The 24,718-nt window shown below is 43.2% G+C and overlaps 1 protein-coding gene across 8 annotated transcripts in view; it reads left to right on the forward strand.

The window, feature by feature from the left end:
* Positions 1-24,718, forward strand: part of FGD3 (FYVE, RhoGEF and PH domain containing 3) — a 109,178-nt gene that overhangs the window by 39,899 nt on the left and 44,561 nt on the right. For 6 of the 8 annotated variants that reach the window (XR_004359125.1, XM_032699350.1, XM_032699344.1 and 3 more), the window contains exon 2: positions 19,029-19,199. Coding sequence is in view for 7 of the 8 variants with exons in the window: in XM_032699350.1 (XP_032555241.1) it covers positions 19,029-19,199 (171 nt within the window). In the remaining variant the exon portion in view is untranslated. Of the gene's footprint in view, positions 1-10,855; positions 11,158-13,665; positions 13,685-19,028; positions 19,200-24,718 lie in introns of those variants that run through there. The other 2 variants (XM_032699346.1, XM_032699348.1) reach the window with 2 other exon arrangements.

Here is a 24,718-nt window from a genome sequence, read left to right on the forward strand (position 1 = left end):
TTGAGCAGTTTGTTCATCTAAGAAATGCATGTAAATGGTTTTGTGACAGGTGCAAAATCATTAAACCAATTTTACCATTACCCTTTATGGTTTAATAGCCAAAGATTAGGGCCTGAATTATTTATGAATACCTTTCTGCCAAGCCATCTTGTTTTGTTGTCTTGCCTAATCAGATCTGCTCCCTTATGCCTTGCCTGCGAAGTAAATCTGGTTTAGGAATAGTGAAGTGTTAATTCTTATTTGATTCTGGATGAGTGCTGCTTGTGGGAGTTTTGTTTTTGCTTAATGAGACTTTGCTGTGTTAAGTTCTTTAAAAGAAATTTCCGTTTTTATTGGAAAGCTGAACATTTGAAAAATCTCTTGAGTTATTTGCACCACCACCACCATCCCCTGCAATTTAAACCTCTGAGTCAAGTGAGAAAAGAGAATTAAATGCAGCTTCTGTAGTGCAAGATACAGAATCCATTTGTGCTCTTAGAGCCTGGACCTGTTCTCAGGTAGCCTGAAAATGTTAATTGACTTGGGAGTAGTGAAGGAACCAGTACTGGCCTTTGATATGTTTCTGTTGAAGTTGTGGGGGGAATAGGGGTGTTTAATTTTTTTTTTCTCTTTTTTTTTTCATTTGTCCTAAATTAAGGGATGCACTAAACCAAAATAAGAATTTTAACCTAGTAAGAATGCAGGAATGCAACTCTTTGCAATCAAAATGTGCCAGGACAGTGAGTCACCATAGCTCAGCTCAGATCCTCAGTCATTAAAATGGGAGCACTCAACCTGCCCCAGTTTTGAGATAAAATGTGTCAGTTTGAGGTTTCTTCTTGTCTCTGATCACAAAGGCAATGCTGGTAGGTCTGAGGAGGAGGCAGTCATTTGCTCAGCTGCAGTAACTGGGGGGTGCCCAGTTAAGCACAATTCTTGGTGCTGCCAACCATCCCTCCTGCCTGGAGTTGGCATCAGAGGGGGAAGCAAGACAGTTTTTTTTCTTGGTGTTAAATGTTTACAGGCATTTCTTCCCATTGCTTGCTGACCTCTGGAACGCTTGTTGCTGATACCCATCTTATGGTGCAATGTCAGGTGGAATATGGATTCGTATCTAATGAAAATGCAATGAAAAAAATTATATTTAGTGCTCACTAGCTGGTGCCACCCTGGGGTGACTCCAGCTCTGAAAGGGTGCAAAGTGCCACCCATAGGCAAAATAAAGTACTAATTTCTGCAGCCATTTTGCAAGGGAAAATAAAGATCATCAAAGAAGGTTAAACAGGAGCAGAGTATTTCATGTCATTGTTGGTTCTTACCTACGAATGCCCCTGTGTGAGTCGCAGGTTGGCCTTCCCTTTCCTCAGTTCAATATCCTGTTATAACTTACAATTATTAACTTTTTGTACTGTCTGTTTCCAGGCATCATCTGCTTGTTCTAGAGAGTTCTCTACTTACTGGTCTCCTTCTTTCATTGAACAAGGAAAAATAAGACATAGGGGAAAAAATTCAAGCTAGAATAAATTTCTAGATCCCTCACCCCCTGCTTTTCCTGCCACACCCAGACCCCAGGGAGGCCCAGCACTATCCTTGTGGATCTGTGCTTCCCTCCCAGGACAGCCCAAGCTCTTTGTGTTGCAGAACGAGTGAGCCAAGGCAGAAGTAAGTGTCCTGACTGTGTCCTCGGTGCTGGCTGCAGCCCCTTTGCCGAGGGGATGGGGTGCAGTGTGTTTGGGGCATGTTTGGGATCTCTCAGAAAGGCTGGTTCGAGTTCTGCTTGCGCGGCTTTGCTGTGTCCTCTTGGGCTGAGATTCCAGAGGGCAGGGCTTTCTAGTGTTTCATCTGTCTCTAAAATGCCATGGTGTGATCTAAGTAATGATGGGTTGGCAGTGTGGTGTATGTCCCTGGGGAGAGCAGCAGCTCCTGCCCCACTGTGCCTGGTCCCTGATGCCCAGATGGTGGTGTGTCTTAATAGATTCGTTTGCATTCTCTTTGAACACCAAAACTGCTTGATTTTGCAACCTTTGCCACTTCAGACGCAGTCACTATGAACCCTACAATCTGCCTTTCAGGTGATTTTTGTTTGGTTAGTTGGTTTTTCTTGTTGTTGTTTAAAATTTTTTTCTTTCAAATGCCACAACCCAGCAATTTAATTTAACGTTATTCCAACAGATCTCTGAGTGGGTTGGAATTTTATGTTGTTTGTATTAGGGAGGGTTTGAAACATACCGAATCTTGAAAACCATGACACCGTTAAAAGCTTAACAAAAACCGATATTTATTACCAAGAGGTGGCCAACAAAACGAACAAACCTAAAAGGGAGGAAGGAGGAGAGAAATAAGCCCCCAGCTTATCTCCTCACACACGCATAGTATGCTTTGGGGGTCTTTCTTAATTGAGTCTGGGGGCTTATTTCATCCTCCTCCTCCTCAGTCTCTCCTTGGGGGATTTGTTTGGTTTGATTTTTTTTCAGATATATTACAATATATTGGCTTCAGTGAGCTTTAACTGCTGCCAAGGTCAGGTCACAAGGAGATGAACAAGACACCTTTTCAGAGCCTTTTACACATGAAGTGAGAACCTGAGTTAGCATCAATCAATAAGCAATAAAATAGTAACACTAGTTACTTGGAGGACAATTAGCCAATCACAGAGCACCAATTAAAACAGTTAAACAGTTTATACAAGAAGCTCTCTTCAAGGACAACTTTCCCATTTATCAGTGCTTGTTTTCCCATATCTTGGCAGGGAAAGAGTAAAACTTTCACAGGTGGTGGGGCCAAACACAGACCAAAAGTATCAGCATAATTAACACCACCACCCCCTCCCTCCCCCCCCCCCCGATACAGTTGTTAAATGTAATTACAGTTTAAATTCTATGTACACAAAAAGGCAATGTACCCTGCAACAGGTTTATGTTGAGAAAGGCATAGAGCACAATATGCCCAGCTAAAGACTACTACATTCCATTAAGTAACTACTACTTCCATTAATCTTCCACAAGGAGTTGCATTTGATACAGAGAATGTGTGACTGGCTTAGTGTAACAAACATTGCATGTCAATCTTCGGTTCTTTTTGCATTGACAAGTTTAATTTGGTGACTACCCAGTACATGTTTTAGTAATCTTACAGCTCTGTACCTGTCATTTAAAAGCATCTGAGAATGCCAAACTGGCTGCTCTGTGAGGAGGAAGAGGGATCTCTCCAGTTAAAGAATGTTTTTTGTAGATACTGGGTTGGGAAAATAGGGCTGTAGGAGTTGCACTCACATATCTGGGCAGGCAGAGAAGAGGAAATACTCTGTGAAGAAGAAATAATCTGTGACCAGAAACCTGGACAGATTAGCTTGAATTTTCCATTTGTTTCTAGTTTTATTCTGGTGGTTTTGTCACAAGGCCAGGTTGGATGGGGCTTGGGGCAGCCTGGTCTGGTGGAAGGTGACCCTGCCCATGGCAGGGAGTTGGAACAAGGTAGTCTTCATGGTCTCTTCCAACTCAAGCCATCCTGTGATTCTGTAACTGTGCATCTTGCAGTGAACAAAATACAAGATTCTTCCTGACCATTAGAACAAACGAGCTTTCCAGTTAAAAACCACCGCTAAACAATTATTTTGCTCGACAGGTGTGGTTTTCCCTCTGCCACCGTCCATCACAAAAACCGACCAGAGCATTCCCATTCTGAGAGCACAGCTTCAGCCAGGGAAAGCTGGAGATCAGGGCTGGTCCCTCTGAGTGTGTCTCTGTGGATCGTGTGCAGGAAGGCCGAGGATTGAGGCGGGATGGTCCCACATCCTATGTGGTGGCTCTGTTGCAGTGAGTGGTGGGAGGGACAGCTGGGCTGTGGGCACTGGGCCGTGTGCTTGGCTTAACCTAGAAATTGCCAGCAGCTTCAGCCTCTCTATTTGGGTTTTCTGAGGAGAGCTATCACTCCCAAGCGGGGCAGGTGAGGAGACATTGCTGGGTGCAGGCTTTGCATATATTTATGAATGCCAGGTTCGGATATGGGGGGATGACACCTCAGCTTTCAGCATCTCCTAAGTAGCCTTTGTTTGATTATGAGCAGGATTAACGTGGTTTAAGGTGCCTTTGGAGCAGTAACTTCGTGTGATGACAATCGTCCTGTGTTTTGAGGGGTTGCTCATCACGTGCAGAAGGCAACCTCAGTGCCACAGGTGGGCGTGGGTGGGGACTGTGTGGCCAGTTGGTGTCACAGTTGATGGGCACCGATGAGTTGGTGTCCACTGGTCACTCACAGAGTGGAGCACGGTGGGCTGGAGCCATCAAGGCATGATCAGACTTTACTGCAGTTCGTGTGTGCACACGCTTGGGGTTTGTTTCTTTCTTTCTTTTCTTTTTTGAGAGGGCTCGTGGTATCTGCTGACATTGAGCAGTGTGTTGCCAAGGAAGCACCAAGTGTCCTAGGGAATCTGGAGATGTACTGGTGTTCCTATTTTATTGTTTATTGATTGATGCCATCTCAGGTTCTCACTTTACCTGTAAAAGGCTCTGAAAAGGTGTCTTGTTCATCTCCTTGTGACCTGACCTTGGCAGCAGTTAAAGCTCACTGAAGCCAATATGTCGTAATATGTCTGAAAAGACTCAAACCAAACAAGAATTATTTATCCACAACCCGTGATTGGATTGCGATGAAATAACTAAACTATGCTTTCATTGCATCTGGTGATTTTGATACTCTTATGATTGTAAGCTCTTATGATTGTAAGAGCTCAGAATTCTAAATTCATTACAAGAGTCATTTATTATCTGAAATAATCTTGTAATGATATTTTCTTTTAGTTTTTTTTCTACAGTGAAAATTCTTTGCATTATTCTTAATAGCGTGTAAATTTCTGTAGTGACTTATTTTATTTAATCCCTCCAGTCATCCTTTCTCAATAATGCAGCTTTACCAGCAGGCATGCATTGTATACACTGAGATTTCTCCATCAATAAAAGAATAATATGGACTAATGATTCAGAAATTTCATGGACACCAGTAATTATTGAGACAGTGACTGCCATGTGCTGTTTTATGCAATAACATTTTAAACATAAATATTCAGACATCTCCTGTGCAAGTAACATGGTTTGTAATGATTCCTCTTAGCTATACATTTATATTTGAAAGTGCTAGTTGCCAGTTGCATTTCATGTAATGATAGACCCAATTCTCTCTTAGTTTACTTCAGGATTGAAAGCTGTCACCTAAGGGAGGGAAAATGTTTATTTTCACAGCATCAATCTGAATGCATATTTGGGGTTAATGGTCTGATTCTGAAAAGGTTGCCTGATTTATGTTCAGCTTGAGCTTCCAATTCCTTAAAAATTTCTTTAAAATCATTGCTGGCAGAGCAATGCAATTATGAAGTGTGATATGTTTTTTCTTCAGAATGAAGATTGAGCAGTCAGTCACAAGGATTGTGTTGTAATTTATAACTGTTGTCCCAAATAATAACCTGAGTGCTTGCAAAACGTCCTCGTTTTCACATCTAGTGATGATGGATTGGATGAAAGTACAATTATAGATAACAGGAGAGAAGAAACGGCTGCTACAGATACAAGGAATTAACTGAAGTTTTGTTGGAGAACTAATATTAGTTCCTTTTACTGCAGCTTTCCTTTGTACTCTATGTTTCAGGCATTTGAGCTGGTGTTACTTTCTTTGGAGCTTGCCAGACTGAAATAAATATAAAGGATGCTTTATCCTATTCTTTGTCCGCTCTGGGGTCTGAAATAGTGGAGCCAGTTCAGTGCTTTTCTGTCTCTTCCACTTCATTTATCTGTGTGTTGTTCTCATGGACACCTTTAACCTTTTCCAGGTTCTTTTTCTTGCTCTCACTTTGGACCTTGGAGACTGTGGATCCTAGAGTGAGGAAGCATTGGTTTAGGCTAAGGAGATGGTCGTGCAAGGGGAATAATGCTTTGCTCTCAGCTGCTCCATCTGCAAAGCACAGACTGTGCTTATGTGTCCCCTCAGAGTTGGAAGGGACGTGGAGTTTGACCTCAGGAGCAGCTGTGGGATAACCTGGGTGTGTGGGTCTCTGGTGGAGCAGGTGCAGAGACTGGGGCTGCAGACTTGGGGTAAAGACTGTGTTCTGTAGTCAGCTGAGAAGCCACTACAGTGGCCTGTGGACCTTTGGTCCTCATCGTACGCTGCTTAAAGTCTCCAGAAAGTATCCACTCACCATGGCTGGACCCCTCCACAGCTTCCCTTGCACTGACTTTGCAGTCACTCTGTGGGATTGCTTTGTTGGATATTTCCAACATGAGGAAGGCATCAGGAAATGGCACAGGACTAGGGATGCTTTTGCTTTCAGCCTCTCAGTGCTGTCCAGGCTCTTAAAGGCTTCTCCAAACTGTGACTGCTGCCGTGGCCCCACGTGGCACCCGATCATCCAGTCTATGCAGCAGAGGGACCACAGCAACCTGTCTGCTCCTCTGTAGTTCCTGCCCGTGTTCGGCCTCATCAGTCAGAAATAAAGTGGTTTTTCTGCTTCCTTTGCTCAAAAAAAGGGGGTTCTTACTGCTGAGAACCTTATTTATTGAGAATTTACATTGTTCTTTTGTTACATTTGTATTAAATGGGGGGGATTATTACAGATGTCATATAGTAATATGTTTGTCCATGCTTGGAGCTGGTCGAACCAGGTTCTGAGCAGCCTGATCCCCTCTACTTTGAACAGAGGGATTGGACTGGGTGATCTTCCCAAGCCCCTTCCAACCTCAAAGACTCTGTGGCTTGGTCATTTTCTGTAAAAGCCTTAAACTTCAAGTAGGGAGTTACCCAGCCACACTAAGAGCTGAAATATGTTTTCTTTTAGTGATCATTGTGAAATTGCTCTGGATTTTTAAATGTGCAGCTCTGCTGTCAAAACAGTATAAAAATACCTGCTGTGCTTTTCAATAATGAAGTTGAATTTTCTTGACTTCTGCAGTGTGGAGTGACAGCACGTTGTGGTCACACAGAAAAGATAGTCCTGCCCTGCAGAGTTCACTTCTGTAGCAAAGAACCTGAGCTAGGTTTACATACTTTTATTTAGTAACTAAATAAAGGCTTTTAAATGAGTAGAGGGTAATTATTGGTTTACTAAAACTAATAAAACAATTCAAGATTATAAGAGAAAGCCAGTTGTTGGGACACTGTTGGATATGCATTATATTGCCGTTAAATCTTAAGTGGAGAATAATTTTTACTCTCCTTGCTGGTTAAATGAGATTTTTCACATTGCAGTGTGTGCTATTAAGAAGATGCACAAACACATCAACTGAGCAGTGAGAGATCCTTGCATGCTGCTTTTGTCATTAGCAAAAACAATTTAATAAGCTTCTAGTAAAAGGAGAAGTGAAGCACATGAAGCATTTTTTATGACATGGTTTTGAATGAAGGATGGAATCTCACTCATAGGACTAGACTGGACTGTTTCTCACCTCTGTGGCTGTTAAATCACTGGAAGGAGGACAGTATAATTCTTTTCCCTCTTTTTCTTCCCTCTCCCTTCCCAATTCTGGGAATTGGAGATCTGCCATCTTTCTCTTTGTTCTTGGGAGAGAATCCCGAGAGTAAATCATCAAGGTGCAGGTAACCTGAAAGGAACAAATTGAAATGGCCTTGGCTGTGATTATTTGTTTGTGATATAAATCTCTTTGAGTTTTTACAGTAATGGATTGTTCTGTGTTGCAGTTTCTGTGTTAAAGCCATACAGATGTGAAGTCCCAGCTGTGTTATTAGCCTGAAATATGTTCTTTGCTTTGCATAATCAGTGTAAATATAAATTAGGATTCTTTCATCATAATGGAAAACCTGTTACTTGTCAAGGGAAAAGGGAAAAAGCAGGCTCTCTGCATCATCAGAGGAAATTCTCAGGAATGCTGAATAAGGATTCTGCCTTTATCCCTTCATGGGGTCCAGCATGTGCATCTTAGAGGAGAGGCCGTGTTGCAGACATCTGGCATCACTGAGGGCTCTGGGGTCGTCAGACAGACAAAATAATAGCTTGAACTTAGGAAACCCACGGTGAGAATGCATTTACGGTTGCAGCTACACACTGCACCTCATGCTCAGTGGCCTTTTGGCTGATCCCTGGGGACACTGCATAGGAATCAGACCGTTTTGTATGGGGTGTTCCCTTCTGGGACACCATGCTTACCCTGGCCGAGCATCCCCGTGTCATGCAGGAGGCAGCCAGGCTAAACCTGGAGACCAGAGCTAAACCGAGTTAATAACCAGAAAAAATGAGATGAGAAGCCAGTTTGGATGGGGAAGAGGCAGAGGGAGGGAAAGGTAAGTTGAAACGCTGATGCTGTGCTCAAGGACCCCACAGTGGTGGTGTGCAGGGCTCAGCCTGTGAGTCAGAGAAATAAATGCCCCTGCTTGTGATCACCTGGCTAGAACAAGAAGTGTGAGGGCAAAATTACGATGAGAAATGCTTGGCTGTAAATGAGATTTCCCCAGACAGTGTTCTAGTCTGTGTCATGTGCTTACCTTAATTTTTTGTCTGGGCACGTTATCTGGCCAATACTCAATCCTGAAATCAGGAATAAATTAGAGAGAAGGGGCCATTATCTGCCATCTTCAATTAAAATTTTTGCAAAAGAGAAACGCAAAGCAAAACAAGGTCTTACAAATTAATGAATTCCGGGTTTCATGTTAATTGTAATGAAATATGGGAATGAAAATCCAGTTCTCCTTCCCTCTTCTAAATTAGGCACCTGCAACAGCTTGAGCTGGACTTTGACATCTGGACCTTGACTGCTTCAGAAACTAAGTCTTGAAATCTGGCGCTGAAGTTAAACAAGTTCCTTTGCGTTTCAGAACACAAAAGTAGGGCAAGACTTGTCTGCACTAAAGAGATGAGTCTGGCTGCTCATCTCTTCTTGCCTTCCTTTCTCTTGCAGAGGAACAGTGTGTGACAGCCCCGTCTGATGGCTGAATCTCCTCACTGTGAGCAGCATTCTGGCAGGGCTTTTGTCACCTGCAGTGACAGACTGGCTGACATCTGCCCCAGACTCCTTCTCCTTTACTTTGTGACTCTTTATGCCTCAGTCTTTATATGTCATTTAACCTGCTTTCCTTACAAGATGGAAGAATCTCAGGGGGTTTTTCTATTCTGCCTTTGATCTTGGTGTCACAGAAAGTTACTGTGCTGATTGGTTTAGCCTGGAGTAATTAAATTATGCCATTTGGGGGTAGGGAGGGGAGTCAGCTAAATGCTTCCTCCCAAAGAATGAGCTTTTCAAAGCCTGTCCATTATACTTTGTTAAATCACAGAAGTTTGTAACTGCCTTCCAGGTACTGAGAGTTGCTGTTCAGTATCCCCCAACTCTCTGTGCCTATATGAAGAGCGCGCCGAGTGTAAATATTGAGAAAACTATAGCTAAATTCAGGAATTTACTTATCACTAAACAGTCTACAACACTGGGCTGAGAGAGAATGTTTTTTCAGATTGGAAGCCTTATTTCCTGCGTGCCTTGCATGAATGTCACCAGAGACTTGAAGCTGTATTGCCAGAGTTTGTGACCAGATCTACGAGTTATGTCCAAATTCTGAGATGTGACAGAAATGCTATTGCAAAGGTTACTGCTGGGCACCTGTGTCCAACTCAGCTGAGAGAGGAAACCTACGGCCAGACTGATACAAATACAAGCAAAATAAAAAGAATAACTTTGGTACAAGTTTGTCAGAGAACAAGCATGAAAGAGCTTGAGAGTTGCCACTTAGGTGAGTGTCAGTCTCTTCTCCCGGGTAGCAAGTGACAGGATGAAACAGCCTCACTTAGTGCCAGGGGAGGTTTAGTTTGGGTATTAGGGAAAATTTCTTCATTGAAAGGGTGGTTGTGGAAGTTTGGACTTGGCTCCCTGCCAAGTGCTCAAGACCACAGCAAAAGGCTTCCCCCCCCCCCCTTATTATGAACACTGGAGAAGGAAAGGGAGGGGGAAAAAAAAGCTACCATAAAACCCAAAATAACAGAACCAAAGCAGTATATATATTTACACTTATATACAGTTACAAAAACTATATACATATAAGAAAGAGAATCCCAACACCCCCCCAAAAAACCCTAGAGAAAAACAGATATACACAGCCAATAAAGAACTAGCAAAACAAAATCTTAATACTTTCCTTAAGAAAGTAGAGTCCACACCACCGGATCTCTCCTCTCAAATCGGGAAGAAGCAACAGCCTCTCAAAAAACTCACAGGCCTGCACTCCCACATGAGAAACCCCTCTGCAGAGAGGTGGCTTTGCTTTCTCCAACTCTACCAGAAGAGATCTACCTTCTGACTTCCTCCCCCCTTCTGTTTATATTTCTGCTTACATGAAGAATAGAATGGAATATTGGGATATGGGTACTTCCTTAGTTTTGACGTGGTTGCCAGGAAGAGGCCTAAACCAAACCACTGCAGTGGTCAAGCCCTGGCACAGGCTGCCCAGGGCAGTGGTGGAATCACCATCCCTGGGAGTGTTCAAAAAAAAAAGTGACACTTAGGGACATTGTTTAGTGGTGAACATGGGGGGGTGGTGGGGGCATTGACAGTTCAACTTGTTGATCTTAGAGGTCTTTTCCACAACCATTCTGTGATTCTTTGATAACTTGGAGAAGCACACAATTTACCCTTGTATTGGTCAGGCCATTGTGTGGGTCATCACACTCAGATAGTAGCACTGCAGATACAGGGCTAGAAATTAGTGTATTTGTGTTAAACCACATGAGAGAACATGTATGACTTCTTAAAAAAATAGCCCAACCCCCAAAAATCCATCAGTCCTCATCTATGCTCCAGCAGAGTTTAAATTATAATCACTTAGAAATTTATTAACCAAGAGGTTAAGTGGAGTTTTCCACTCTCAGGACTTGCATCCATCCAGTGCTGGATAACAGTGGTGTACAGCAAGGAGCTTCTTCCCCAGCGAGGAGCTAATCCCTCCTTCCCTGCAGGAGATGGTGAGGTTGGACATGTCCCTGATGCCAGCCTGGATGAGCTGAGTGCCTTCCTACAGAGAGGTTTGGGTACAACCCTGTCATTTGGGGCTGACTCCTGTGACCGAAGGGAGCTGGGGCTGTGCAGGGCTGCCGTGTCCTCAGCGTCCCTCTGGATGTTCACAGAGGGCTCAGTTTGGGTTAAAAACGTAAGAGCTTTTTTTTTTAACTGTTACCAATAACCTCAGGAGCCAAAGGTAAGTGTTTGCTAACTGCAGTACCTCATTCTGTTTCGTACAAGAAAAGAAAATATTTTTGTTTCGGGGCTTTAATGTGCCCATTTTTAGTCCTGGGGGAGAGTGTATTCTGTGGTGCTTTACTTTGGCTTGTTTCTCATTTGCCTTTTAAGTGACTTTTTATTCTGTTCTCAATGTGGTTTTTCTGGTCCTTGCTTCCAAGGCTGCTTGGAATCACCAGGGTGGGGAGCTGGTCATTTCCCCATTCAACTACTGTGTTTTTCCCCTTGCCTCATTTATGGCAAGAATTGGTTGGCAGCCTGCTACAAAATAACAATAAAATAATAAATATCACTTTACTTTTTTACTAGGGAAAGATGACCTTCCATACAGTTAATGATAGATTCTGCCTTTTTGTCCTGGAAGGGTGTTTAAATTTTCAAGTTGAGTTGATCCTGTATTACATCTCAGCAGGTGTTATCACTGCCACTCTAGTGGGAATGTGGGATATTTGAGTGACCTGGTAAGGGTCATTGCTTTGTACTTCCTGTGGGTGATGTGGTGGCCAGTTATATTCAGAGCAACATAAAAAGTCTAAAACTAGGTGAACACACTAGAAGTGACTAGAAGTTTTTGTTTGTTTTTTTTTTTTTTATCTTGCCCCAGTGTGGGGTTGTGTGTAATGACTTTCTAGCAGCAGGATTTCTGAGACATGCTTGTGGGTTTGTGTTTTCTTTACCTTGTTGTGGTATAAGTATGAAGATCTCGGCAGAATTTGTTTTACACACCTATGTTGAGTAGTGCTGTAATACAGAATTAGATGTTGAAGCTCCTCATTTTGGTCACTCAGAAATCTTTTCCTGACTGTGAGGAAAGGGCTGGTGTGGGTCTGGTGAAAAGCTAATTCTTTAAATGAAAGTATATGAGATTAAAAGAGTCATTAAAATTCTGTAATGGTTTCTCTAAAGCAGTTGTGGAGCAATCCCTGGCTGTGGGATCAAGCGTGAAATGTCCCAGAGGCAGAGGAGTGTTGGAGTGGCATTGCACCTGGATTAGGTGCTGTTCTGGACAGGGCAATAAAAACTAGGCTGTAATGACAGACAGACTGCACTGAAATGAGTGTGTAAAGCAGTTTTTTTACTGATTGTATGAAAAAACCTATTCAAGAAGAACAGAAGTCAGAGCTTAAAACTCCTTTGCCTGTTGTGACTCAAATGATGAGAGATGTAAGGTGTGTACCAGTACTGGTGAAGCACAGCCTGGATTTGGATTAGCTTGCAGGAATATGCTTTAGGAGAATCTGATGAGGATGAAGGTGGGAAATCTTGATGCAGGTTTATGGAAGATGCTGTGGCAGTGGTGTTCTGTAGTGACCCTCGAGATGTTATAGAAACATCTGTTAAAGGAAGGATCCTCACCTAAGGCACTTAAAATTAGTCAGAACAGGATAAAAGTACACCAAATACCAAATCCCAGCATTGTGTTTTTCCCATAAGAACCCGAAGCAGCAGCCCCTTTGTGGCTCCTGGGAATGCAGCCTACCCTGAAATGCAGCGTTCATTCAAAGTTTTACATTTTACTTCTTCATCATTTCCCGTGCAGGATTCTGATGGGAGAGCAGGAGAGGGGAAGAAGGAGCATCAAATGCTTTCAAGACTTTTGATGGAAATCTTTTAACCACTCCATCCCATGATGGCTGAATTGCATTCGTTGTCACTTTTGAGGCCCCTCATTTCCCAGAGGGACTGTGAAGCAGTCTGAGAGTTTGAGTGCTGAGAATTGGGGTGTTTTTTTGTTTCCATGACATGTCACTGCTGTCACTGACTGTTCTTGCATTAATATCAAGCTGTATCTAAGAAAAAAAACCCTTTAAAGAGATGAAGGAGGCCTACAAGAGAGCTGGAGAGGGATTTTTTTAGAAGAGTATGTAAGGACAGAACAAAGGGGAATGGCTTCAAACTAGAAGAGGGTGGGTCTTGATTGTATGTTAGGAAGAAAGTCTTGCCTGTGAGGGTAGTGAGGCCCTTGCCCAGGTTGCCCAGAGAAGCTGTGAATTCCCTATCCCTGGAAGTGTTCAAGGCCAGATTGGATGGGGTTTGGAGCAACCTGGGCTGGTGGAAAGTGTCCCTGCCCACAGCAGCAGAGTTGGAGCAAGATGGTATGTGAGGTCCTTTCCAATCTGAACCATGCTGGGAATCTATGATTCCATGATCTAGCTTTCTCTTTTCTACTTCAGAAAGATTCAGGGTCCTAAACCATCCACATCCTCTGTGTTGCCTTTCAGATGGCTTGAAACTCAAACCCAGCAGCAGTCTCCTGTGACTTGTGCTGAGTGCAGCTCCTCCACGGGCGTTTGCCACATTGATATGCTTTGAGTCACCAACCGCAGCGGTGGTGGAAGTGAGCTGGGGGAGGGAGGTCAGTTCCTGTGAGCATGGCATTTAACCCACAAAATGAGAGCTGCAGCAGGAACTCTTCTCCCTGCTTTTTGATTGTCTCACAGCTTGAGTGAGTAAGAACAAACGTGGGGGTCTCTGGTCAAGCAGAAGTAAGTGATACGCCTCTGTTTTGGGGGGGAGTTGCGGTCCATGCCACATTCTTGTTTGCTTTTGAACGTAATGTTTGCTTTGATTGCATCTGTTTCTGAAAGCTCACAGTGATAACTTTGCTGTCACTCTTTTTGCTGAATTTGATGTTTTGGAATGCCAGAAAAGTGTGAACTCACCGTGGTCGGTGTCATCGAGCTGGGTTTTATAGCAGGGAATGTGTGCAGCACTCACATCCCTGACAGGGGCTCTGCTGGGCCGTGGGCAGGAAGAAGAGGTGGGTTCAAGGAAAATGCTGGAGTTAATGAAGCAGCATAAGAGGAAGGAGAAGGGTGTACCTGGTGGCAGGGTGGGAAAGGCTTTGCTCTTTGCTGAGCAGCAGGAGAGGGTTGGGAGCTAGTCCAGCGTAGGGCAAGGTGTGAGACAGCCAAGGAACTAACTGTAGGCTTGCTTTGTTTCAGTGGAATGCTGCAAAATCTCTTCTTCTAAAAGAAGGTTGGAGGAGAAGTCCCATGGATCAGCAAATATAGGGTGTGCCAAACCAGGAGATTGTCATAACACTTCAGGGTCTTGCTGCTATTGCAGACCTTCAAGATATTTTAAACAGGGATTATTTTTGAATACAGCTACATGGGGACTGGGTGCCAAGTCCAAGATCTGAAACTGGCTTTTGTGGTGGGAGGAAAGCCTGGGAACTGGAGTTCAGCCATTTGGGTTCAACTGGTCTCTTTATTACTTCACTCAGTGGAGCACCCAAAATCCTTGTGTTTTATCTTAGTCTAACAGAAAATTATATCGTAGCCTTCAAGTTTGTGACAGCCTCTAAGAGCAATTTTTCAAAAATACAGGCTTTCCTCTGGGTGCAAACAGTGAGGATAACAGGAGACACTTGAGAAAGTTCTCAGTGCCATGAATTTCCTGGTGGCTTTGAGTTCTGTCAGAAAGATTGATGTTATTAGTGAAAATACAAATTGTACCTCAGCTGAGGCATTTCAGAAGTTTTGTTTAGGTTTTACTTTAGTAGGAGCCTTAAATACCTATTACTTTATTAGTATAATGCAAAAATTTACCTCTGGAAAGCATCATCTGTGTCCTTGCTTGCTTGGATTGGTTTTGAACAGAGGAATTGTGAGCAGGCAGCATCGTTCATGTGAGTAGAATCACGAGCCAACCCTGAAGTACTTGAGGTTAGAAGCACAAGGACCGTGCAGAGCAAAGCTGAGTCTCACTGCAGGATTTTATGAGTTTGGAAGTGCATGCTCAGGTTTTTGGAGTGGTGCCTGTTGTGGGTGCCTGGGAGGTGCCTCCAGACAGGTATGATTCTGCCTTGAGCTGTCATCAGGGATAAGATGTGAAGTCAGTGTCAGCCAGGCTCTCTGGGGAAAACCTTTTATAAGGTTTGAATACAAATGACCATTTTTTCATCAATTTGCACATACCACTACACTTCCCAAATGCTTCTGTTGCACTGACAGCTAATCTGGTTGTCCTGGCTTAAGAATGGTATTCCCCAATTCAGTGTTCCCACTGAAACACTCCAAACTCACTCGCTCCCCCTCCCCTGTGGTGGGCTGGAGAGAGAATTGGAGACAGAAAGGTGAAGATCAGGGGTTGAGATAAGAACTTACTGGAAACAGCAATGAGGTATGGAAACAAACAGTAACAGCAACTATATTAATGACAGGGGGTACAAGAATGGTGAATGATTCACACACCAGTGTTCGGCAAACCCCCTCACACCCCACCCAGACTGGGAGGGACCATCCTCCCCACCCCCAGCAGTGACATGAGGTAGTCTAGAATAACCTCAGGGTCCTGGCCATGCCCCTCCTGGCTACTGCAAAAATTACCCCTATCCTGGCCAGAACAAGGACATTACCCACCCGTTATTCCATACCATCTTCGTCATGTCATTTCCATAGTCAGTGGCTGCCCTTCCAAAATACCTGTTGAGTTCATTTAGTCCATGGCTGTGGGTTCTACCCATCCTAGCTGTCTTCCAGGGCAGGAGGGCTGGTGTGCTGTCTGTTAGGTGGTGGCAGGCTGCATCAGCAGCTCAGGACTAGTATATCTGGAGGAGTCCATCCTCATTGTCCATGGCAGTTATGGCACACAGTGGCAGTGTGATTCAGCAACCAGTATTATACAATTCAACATTACAGACTGTTGTCACCCAAAATCACATCCCCTTGAGGTGCACATCGTGTTTCCCTCTCCCTCTGCATTACCCACCAAGTGCACCCAGGTCCTTGAGCAAAAAACAATACCATGGACTGGAAGGGACCCCTTCCCCCACTTCCCCCTGGTATGGCCTGAGGTGATATAGAAAAACCTCTGGGTCCTGCCATGCCCCTCGTGGCTACTGCAAAAATTAACCCTGTCCTGGTCAGAACCAGGACACCGGTCTAGGAAGAGTTTGCCCCATCCAAGGCTGCACCAGAGGTCAAAGAGGAGGCAGTTCTGGTTTGGATCCTGCGGGTTTGGTGGGTGCAAGAGAGCAGGCAATGGGGACCCATCACCTGCTCTCACTTCTGGAAGCACCTGGCAGAACCACAGACATCTTGGGAGTGGTTACCTGGGCTGTGCCTGGGTCCTTATTTATGTTGTCCCTCTTGTTTCCCATTTCTAGGAGCACCCACCCTGGAGTGTGCTTGGCAGACAGTAGGTTTTACTTTCAGGAAATTCCATGTGAAATAATCCAGTGAATCTTGTTTTCACAAATAATTTTATAACACTTGAAAAAATATGTAAGGAAAGTGGATTTTTGACTTGTGTGCAAAAAGCAGCCCTTAGGGTCCACATCAGAGACAAAGAGGGAGAACCAGCTGGCTTAAATTAAATAAAAAAGAATGAAAGCCACTTCTCTGGCTTCACCCCTACATATTTTTCTTGATTCAGGGCCAGCACTACATTTAGGTTTTAAGGCACTTGTGGCTTTCTAGGTTCCTCTTCTGCTACTAATCAGCTTTATTTTCTGCTCTGTGCCCACTGCTTTTTGGATGCTCTTGTTTAATGGGAGGTAACATAAGGCTTCACAAAGTATTTACTCTGCAAATGCCTCTGAGCATGAGTCCTAGAGCTTTCCGAGCCAAATTTTGAGCAAGATGGACATGTTTGTTGAGTAATTACCAGTGGAAGATCTTGTGCCATGGTTGCTTGACAGGATCTTGCAGTAGCAGAGAAAAACTTGTATGTGAATTTATAAAAAAAGGTTCAAAGCACTCTACTTTGCAGTACCATGAGTAGGTCTTAAGAGCTTTTAGCCCAGACCTAAGAGGTGTATGATGGTGCCACACACTTGAAGGCAAGTGAGTAGCCACTGGCTCTTGTTTACAGTGAAAGGTAAGGTGGTCAGACCTGCTTTCACAGCAGTGAATCTCAGTAGAAAAGAAAAAGGAACTGGGTTTTAATTCCTTTTGAAACTTTACAAAATCATACCAACAGGACGGTCCTTTTTTGTGGCAGTGGTTGAAGAAGAATGAGGAATGCTTAGGGTGGCTGGTACCTTATCCCAAGTCAGCATGGAGTAGCTGGGCTTGGCCTAGGATGTTCAGCTGTGCACTATTTTAATTTCTGGCTGTGCTGAGCAACTGTTAATAAGGAAGAAGTCCTAGTCCTTCCCCTAAAAAGCTAGCCCGTGGTGGCACTGCTGCTGTCACAGGGAACTTTCGGTCCCCAGAGCTGAGGCATCTGTGTAAACTCTTTCTGTGATGATGTGTTTGCAATAATCTGTTGATCTGCTCTAATAATCTATTCTACTTTCACTGAATTTTTCTGATAAGTGAAATTATATGTGAATAGAACCTAGTACTTATAATTTCCTGTTTTCAGCTGGAAGGATGTTTTAATAGCTGGTCTCAAATCTGCTGAAAAGCAGATTTTTGTGGTAGAAGTGCTAATGAAGCTTCAACAGCAACAACTGGCAGCCATACACGGGGAATTCAGGGGTTGTATATTTGGGTGGCAGAGATCAGTAAGTAGGTTTGTGTCATCTGAATCTATTTTTTACAACAAAATTTGCTTTAATATTTTATACCCTTTTTTAAAAAAAATACGTATGTGGAAGTTTCTGCATTTTGAGGGCAGCTCTCAGCTAATCTTCCCGAGAGTCTGCACAGCTCAGATTCCAGTGGATTTACTCAAAAAGTCACATCCTGTTTAATACTGTTAGTGCAAACCCAGAATAATTTAGTTGATGTGGATGGAGGGGCTTTTCGTTTCAGGTTTTTGATCTTAATAGGAATCTGGCCAAGAGTAGGTTGCATTTTTGAAGCTAAATCCATGTTCTTGAAGACATCACAGGAAGGCAAACACCGTTTTTTCACTTTTATATGAATCTTTTCTACCTGATGCAGGTCACCTCGCACTCCAGCAAGATGCTGGCAAATTCAGCAAGCCCACTTTAAACAAGGGTATGGAAAGAATGTTTGTCATGTTTTCTTTGCCCTTTTTTAATGCATTCACGTTCAAATTTCTAAATCTGATACATTTTCCGCTTCTCAGTATTGCCGGAAGCATATATATTCATGTGTTTGTATTCAGCAATTTTAAACCACAGTCCTTTTTAAACTCTTTTTTAACCTTCTCATGGCACACGGGTAGAGCTGACACGGGGGTTTTGTGTAGCTGTAGGCTTGCCACAAGTCCAAAAAAACCCAAATCAAAAGCTGCAGTCTCCACTCCATGAAAACCAATATCTGGGTTTGCTTCCCCAGTCCCCACAGAAGTGAATCAAGAATGTTAAATTAAAGACAATCAGTCACATTAATCATTTCTTTCTCTGTGTTCCCACTGAATCATATCTTAACAGCATCTTCTAGACCAGAGCCTCTTGAAGGAATGTTAATATTTTATGTACAGAGGAGTAATAAATAGGGGTTAAATGCAGCTTGAGTGATTAAATCTGAAGGAATGGCACTTGTACCATTCCCACTATGCGGAACACATTTCTAAATCACCCTAATTTAGGTTTATCTTACCAAGTAAAAGCAATGTTCTGTGCTGCAGCACTTGTATTTCTGTTTGGAGAAATCCTTTTGAAATGTTTTTTATCTTTTATATTTGCTCTTTTATTTCGGGTGTCTGTAATAAAGAAGTAAATCATTAATTAAAGACAACATTACCGAAATTCCACCTGTCTTACCAGTCAGTCAGTTTGACAGGATCATTAAGGCTGGATATATTGGTTGTAATAACTTGTGAGTGAATGGCTCACCCCTCTCCTACTCCCCTTCCCCTTCCTCAAGAACTTGGGTGAGTGATATGCTTCTAGAAGTAGCACAAATTTTCTTCAGGATTAATAGAACAAAATAAATATTGACTTTCCCCCCCCCCTCTTCCCCCCAGGTTGCCCTTGTTCTCCTTTTCCAATCAAATGCCACATTGACTCCAGTCCGGTGTTGGAAGCATGCGGGGAACTGCAGCACGTCAGCTCGGCACAATGTCTCCATCAGGCTGGAAGGAAGCCCAAAACCAAAAGTCCACTGGCCAAAATGCATCCTCTGCAGAAACCCCAAGGCAAGTGGCTTTGGCCTTCTAGAAGCTGTACAAGCTCCTATGGCATGGAAAGTGTAATGTTTTGAAATGATTGTTTTAATTTGAGTCCCGGCGAAATAGTTACTTTTATGTTCTAATGTACAGCTTGATAGGGTTTTATTATGTTCATTTTTCCCAATGTTAGATAACCACTTAGGGAGGCCTTCAAGAAGAAATTGATTCAGCAATAACCAATTACTTAACTTGTCGTTTTATATTTTGTGTACTGTTGTTATGCAGCTGTGAGGTGCAAGTTGAATTCAGCAATATGGTTTACATTTTGAATGAATTTTTTTGAAAAGTGTTTTAGGTAATAATAGCTAATTGTCTAAAGCTAGTCTGTTTTCCATTTATTGCATGGCAGCAGGAAATGCCTAAATGAAACGAATGTATTTTAAAAATGAGAAATAGAAGCTAAACCTATCACTTGTGGGCTGTGGTACTTCCACAGACCTGTCAGCTCACGGTCAAATAGGTGGCAATCCCAAAGTAGGGTGGAAGAGGAGCCAGGAAGAAGCGTGATCCAGCTGGTCTCCAGCTGCTCTTCTGGTCTCCTCAGGCTTCTGGGGGGAAAAAAAAAAAAAAGAAGACTTCAGTACATTTCTTGAAAGAGGATCAATTGTTTCCATGTTTCTCCGTTAGTGAAATGACATGGGGTCTGTCTTTATGATGTCAGTTTGCCAAGTGTCCTGCTATCACACTTCCTGCTTTGTAGAATTAATTACTCTTCTGTATGTAATGGGTGCTTGCCTCAAGGGAATTGGGGATGCAAATACCGTAGGGGTGTTAGGAACAAAGGAAGGTGAGCTTCAAGAAGATACTAAGTTCATAAACCAGAATTTTTTTAAGATATGTATCCATGTGATAGACGGTCATTGTTATGTGAAAAAAATGACATTTTGGTGTTGTACACACTGAGCTGCTGCACCATCACCCCCTCCCAATTCAAATGTCTATACAAAAGCAGTTCAGCCTTGAACAACAACAAAGAAAGCACTGTATTTTCTGCTTCTGGAAGCAGACCCTAAACGATAAATTAATATACTGGTTCACACTTTAAATATCCCACAAGGTCTGTGCCTTTATGAAGCTTTCACCCAGAGATCTTGGTTGTTCAGGCTTAATTAGTGGGTGTTCCATGAATGTTGTTAATACTGACAATAAAAAGGCATAAGTGCCTGTTCTGTAAGAACTAGAATGAAGTCAGCTGGTGTAGATACTTTGCTGTTGTACTCGTGGCACTGAGGAAGTAACATGTTTTTTATATGTGAGAATTTCAGAAAAGTTGGAGGGAGCCTACTTGGCTTGATTCAATTTATGCTTAAAAGTTACCTAAGTAGATGAATATGATTTATTTCCATCACCTAGACAGGTACCACTGCTTCTTTCTGCTGCTCACACACCCCCAAGCTCTCTCTGCCATTACAGCCTTAAGCTCAGAACAGAAGTCAGTGTATCTACTGTCTCATGAGGATGGAAAAGGATGGAAATTGTTAAAGAGGTGAAATAAACACCCAAAGGTAAAATGCTTTCTTGACTGGTTACTCTTGCTGTTACTTTTTTTGACAGAACTCATTTTTCTGGGCTTCTTGATGTCACTGTAAAAATAGTTCAGGGAAGGAGTCCTTGTGAAAATTCTCATGAGACTGTTGTGTAGCATCCAACACTTAAAAACCAGGATGAACCAGCTTAGCCAAAGCTACAAATCCAGGTGACAAGTCTTGATTATGGATGTGCCAGCCATCCTCCTGAAAGACACTTCTTTGCCTTGAATTTTAAATAATGATTTTGTTATTTCTTATTATTTTATATATTTTATTATTATTCCTTTATAATAAAACTGCTTTAAGAAAGTATCTTCAATTAGCTTATGTGTGACAGGAGAGAACAATACATAGGATACGTTGCAAGGGAAGATAGTACAATTTTTTTTTGTCTTCACTTTTATTTGCTTTGTAAATTTGAAATGGCTTTTCTCCCTTGTCATTGATCTTCTGTTACTCTATGGTTTTTATACACAGAAAAGAAAGGAGAATACTAACTATACAATACTTCATATATAAGTAATAGTTCAATACTTCCTCTCCAGGAAAATGAAAACATCAAAATTTATAAAAAAAACCCCAAAAGTTTTTATTGAAATTACTCTCTTGAAGTTGACGTTTTTAATGTATAACATCCTTTCTTTTTCTTGGTGGCCATATCCACAGAAAGCAGTTGTGACAGTGTGGTGCAGACAATAAATCTTTCTTTAGTTTTCTGTAGGTATTTTTATGCAAGATCCTTTCTTCCCATGGCTTTCTCCCTAGAGCCACGTGGCTGCCTCACTAAGGCCTGTTTCTTGTTGATCTGTGGGGTGTGATGTGCTGGCATCACCACCTGAGGCTCCAGAAGCAGCTCTCTACCTCCCCCCAAGCCTGTGCTTTTGGGCCATTTATTCTTCTTTTGAGTGCATTTGCTCCCCAGGGTTTAACCCTCCATAATCTCCTTCAGCATCTGTATATTTTTAGATCTCTTCTTGTCCAGGACCTTAACTAAAGTAAGTAAATCTTCCAGTGTGACTCACACCACTAGATTTTTTCTTTATTAGGTCCTCCCAGCTTTCTCAGCAAGTCAGGACAGACCCCCAGACAGCCCCCAGGCTGGGATGGTGGCTGGGAATGTCTCCATCCAGTCACTAATAAATGCATGTTGAGTGTTTGCTTTACTGTAGAGAAGGTGCTTGTGAGAAAGGAACTCATGGCCAGGGGAGATAAAATAATGCAAAGGCTGAGATGCTCATTTTTCAGTGAGGGAAGGGCCCCATATTCCCAGCTGGTTTACAGACCCAGGGCCAAGCCTGGGCTATACCTTGTCCCACTTATTTAAACCTTGCCTTTGAGTTTTCTGATTCTGTCCTGCTGCTTCTCGTTATTTCACTTGTTCCTTCTGCAACCACGATTTTGTGGGTTGGGTTCTGCCTCCTCCAAAGAGCCAGGTTGTTGTTCAGGAGAAGGAGGAGTGGGGAAATAGCATTCCAGCACATGGCTTCAGCCTTCAGGGAGCACCTGAAAATGCTTTGTAATGCTGGTATCTCTTCCATGCAGCAAACTTCTAGCTTTAATTAGAATCAGAGACTCACAGAATGGTTTGGGTGGAAAAGGGCCTTAGAGCTCATCTCGTTCCCCTGCCATGAGCAGGGACACCTCTCACTAGCCCAGGTTGCTCCAAGCATCGTTCAACCTGGTCTTGAACATTTCCAGGGATAGGGAAACCACAGCTTCTCTGGGCAACCTGTGCCAGGGCCTCACCACCCTCACAGCCAAGAATTAATTCCTAGTATCCCATCTAACCCTGTTCTCTGGCAGTGGGAAGCCATTGCCCCTTGTCCTTTCACTCTATGCCCTTCATCCTTCTCCAGCTCTCTTGGAGCCCCTTTAGACACTGGAAGGAGTTCTAAGGTCTCCCCAGAGCCTTCTCTTCTCCAGGTGAACACCCCCAACTCTTCCCAGCCTGTCTCCAGAGCAGAGGGGCTCCAGCTCTTGGAGCATCTTCACGGCTTCCCTTGGACTTGTTGCAACAGGTCAGTGTCTTCTTTGTGTTGGGGACCCCAGAGCTGGAGTCAGCTCTGCAGGTGGGGTCTCACCAGAATGGAGCAGAGGGGGAGATTCCCCCTGCCCCTCACCTGCTGCCCACGCTGTGGGATGAGCCAGGACACAGGGGTTTCTGAGTGCCAGCACACATGGCCTGGGCATGTCGAGCATCTTGACAACCAACACCCCATTGCTTCTCCCCAGGGCTGGTCTCGAAATGTTCTCCACTCAGTCTGTATTTGGGATTACCCCAACCCAGGTGCACTTGGTCTTGAACCACGTCTGCTTTGGTTGAAACTTGCCTTGGTAAGTAGTCCTTGGTAGGCTCAGTGGCTTTGCCTCCATCCTTATGTTTCCATTTCTCAACATTACTTCAGGAGGTAAAAATTCAGAATTAACAAAAGTTTTTGATTCAGTGCAGAGTGTGTTGTCTCAGGTGATTCAGGTGAATCCACTAACAGGAAAGGCATCAAGTGTTTACATGGACAGCAGTGGCACCCAGTGTAAAGGCTTTGGTATTAGTGTAGGACCTTTGGGTGCTGTGGACCAGGGCCAGCTCTGAAGGACCTGATGCAGTATGTGGGGGAGGTTCTGACCTGTCTGCCTGCTACACTGTGCACCTTCTGCAAGGAGCCCAGAGCTTTCCTTTTCTGGCTTCATGGGCATGGATACTTGATTTTGGGTTGTCTTTTGTTTTTACAAGGAGAAACATGGCCAGACACTCACTGGTCACATGGTATGCACACGAAAACCTGGTGAGCAAAACCTAGAGCTCTACCATCCTGTTTATATGCAAGAGGACTTTCTTCTCCTTCTTCCCTGTTATTCCCGTGTAAGATAGGGTTTGTGGAGGTCTCTTCAGAATTGGACTATAACATCTTTATTTGAAGATAAGAATTTTAGATATTTTTGGAGACTGATCAAATCAATCCTCTTATAGGAAGTGTCCCCTTAAAGCTCAGATTCTTCGATTCGATTTTTTTCTTTCATGCTGAAATAAACTCAGTAACATAGGGAGTTTATAATCTGACCTATACTCAGAGCTCCAAAATGCTTTAACATCCCTTCATCACTAATCTCAGATGACTGTTTATGGACTGCTATGGCAGCTCCCCATCCACTGGAGCAGGGTGGCCATCTGGGCTGATGTGGAGCTTAGAACAGATGCAGAGCCTTCTGGAAGGTAAGGACAACAAGAATTGGCTTTTCAGGTGCGTATGCCTCCATTTAGTCTCCTAAAGCAAGTAACCTTGAAATTACATTCAGAACAGTTGCTGACTCAAACTCCATTACAGTGCTGATCACATGTGCTGCATGGACCATTTAGAAGTTGGAAATGCCTGGAAGAAATTGTTCTCAAAAATGTTTTTTAATAAAACACATAGGTAGAGTTTCCTCATTCAATGTATCAACTCTGGATACTCTAGACAGGAGGGGACACTTGGCAGTGCTACTCCAAGCAGGGTGTGCTTTGGGAGCAATCCCACGGTCAGTTTTCCTGCCTTTGAGTGTCAGCTCTGCCTATGGGAGTTGCTTTCCCTATATGAAACTGTGACAGCATGGGAACCTGTTGCCATGGGTTACTGCTTGTGTATGATAAACCATTTACTCTGCAATTAACGGAAGGTCTGGATAAATTTTTAAAATGACATTTTAATGCCAGTTTTTTTGAAATGTTGTGTTAAACTTTGTACCTTGGCTTCCCTGTGAGTCCTGAGGCAGAATGTGTGTATTCTTACAACACGTGTTTTATTTATATCATATGCAACTCAACGTAGAATCAAAAGAGGAAGGAAATTTGTGAAGACGCTACACCACAGAAGAGAGGGGGAAGGCAGAAGGGGAGGAAGAAAAGCCATTATGTTCTGCCTGTGCGGTTTTTGACCAAGCAAACACAAGGCACTGAAATCCACGGTGGGATTGGGTTGT

This window comes from Chiroxiphia lanceolata, chromosome 11 (assembly GCF_009829145.1).
Source record: "Chiroxiphia lanceolata isolate bChiLan1 chromosome 11, bChiLan1.pri, whole genome shotgun sequence".
Taxonomy (NCBI): domain Eukaryota; kingdom Metazoa; phylum Chordata; class Aves; order Passeriformes; family Pipridae; genus Chiroxiphia; species Chiroxiphia lanceolata.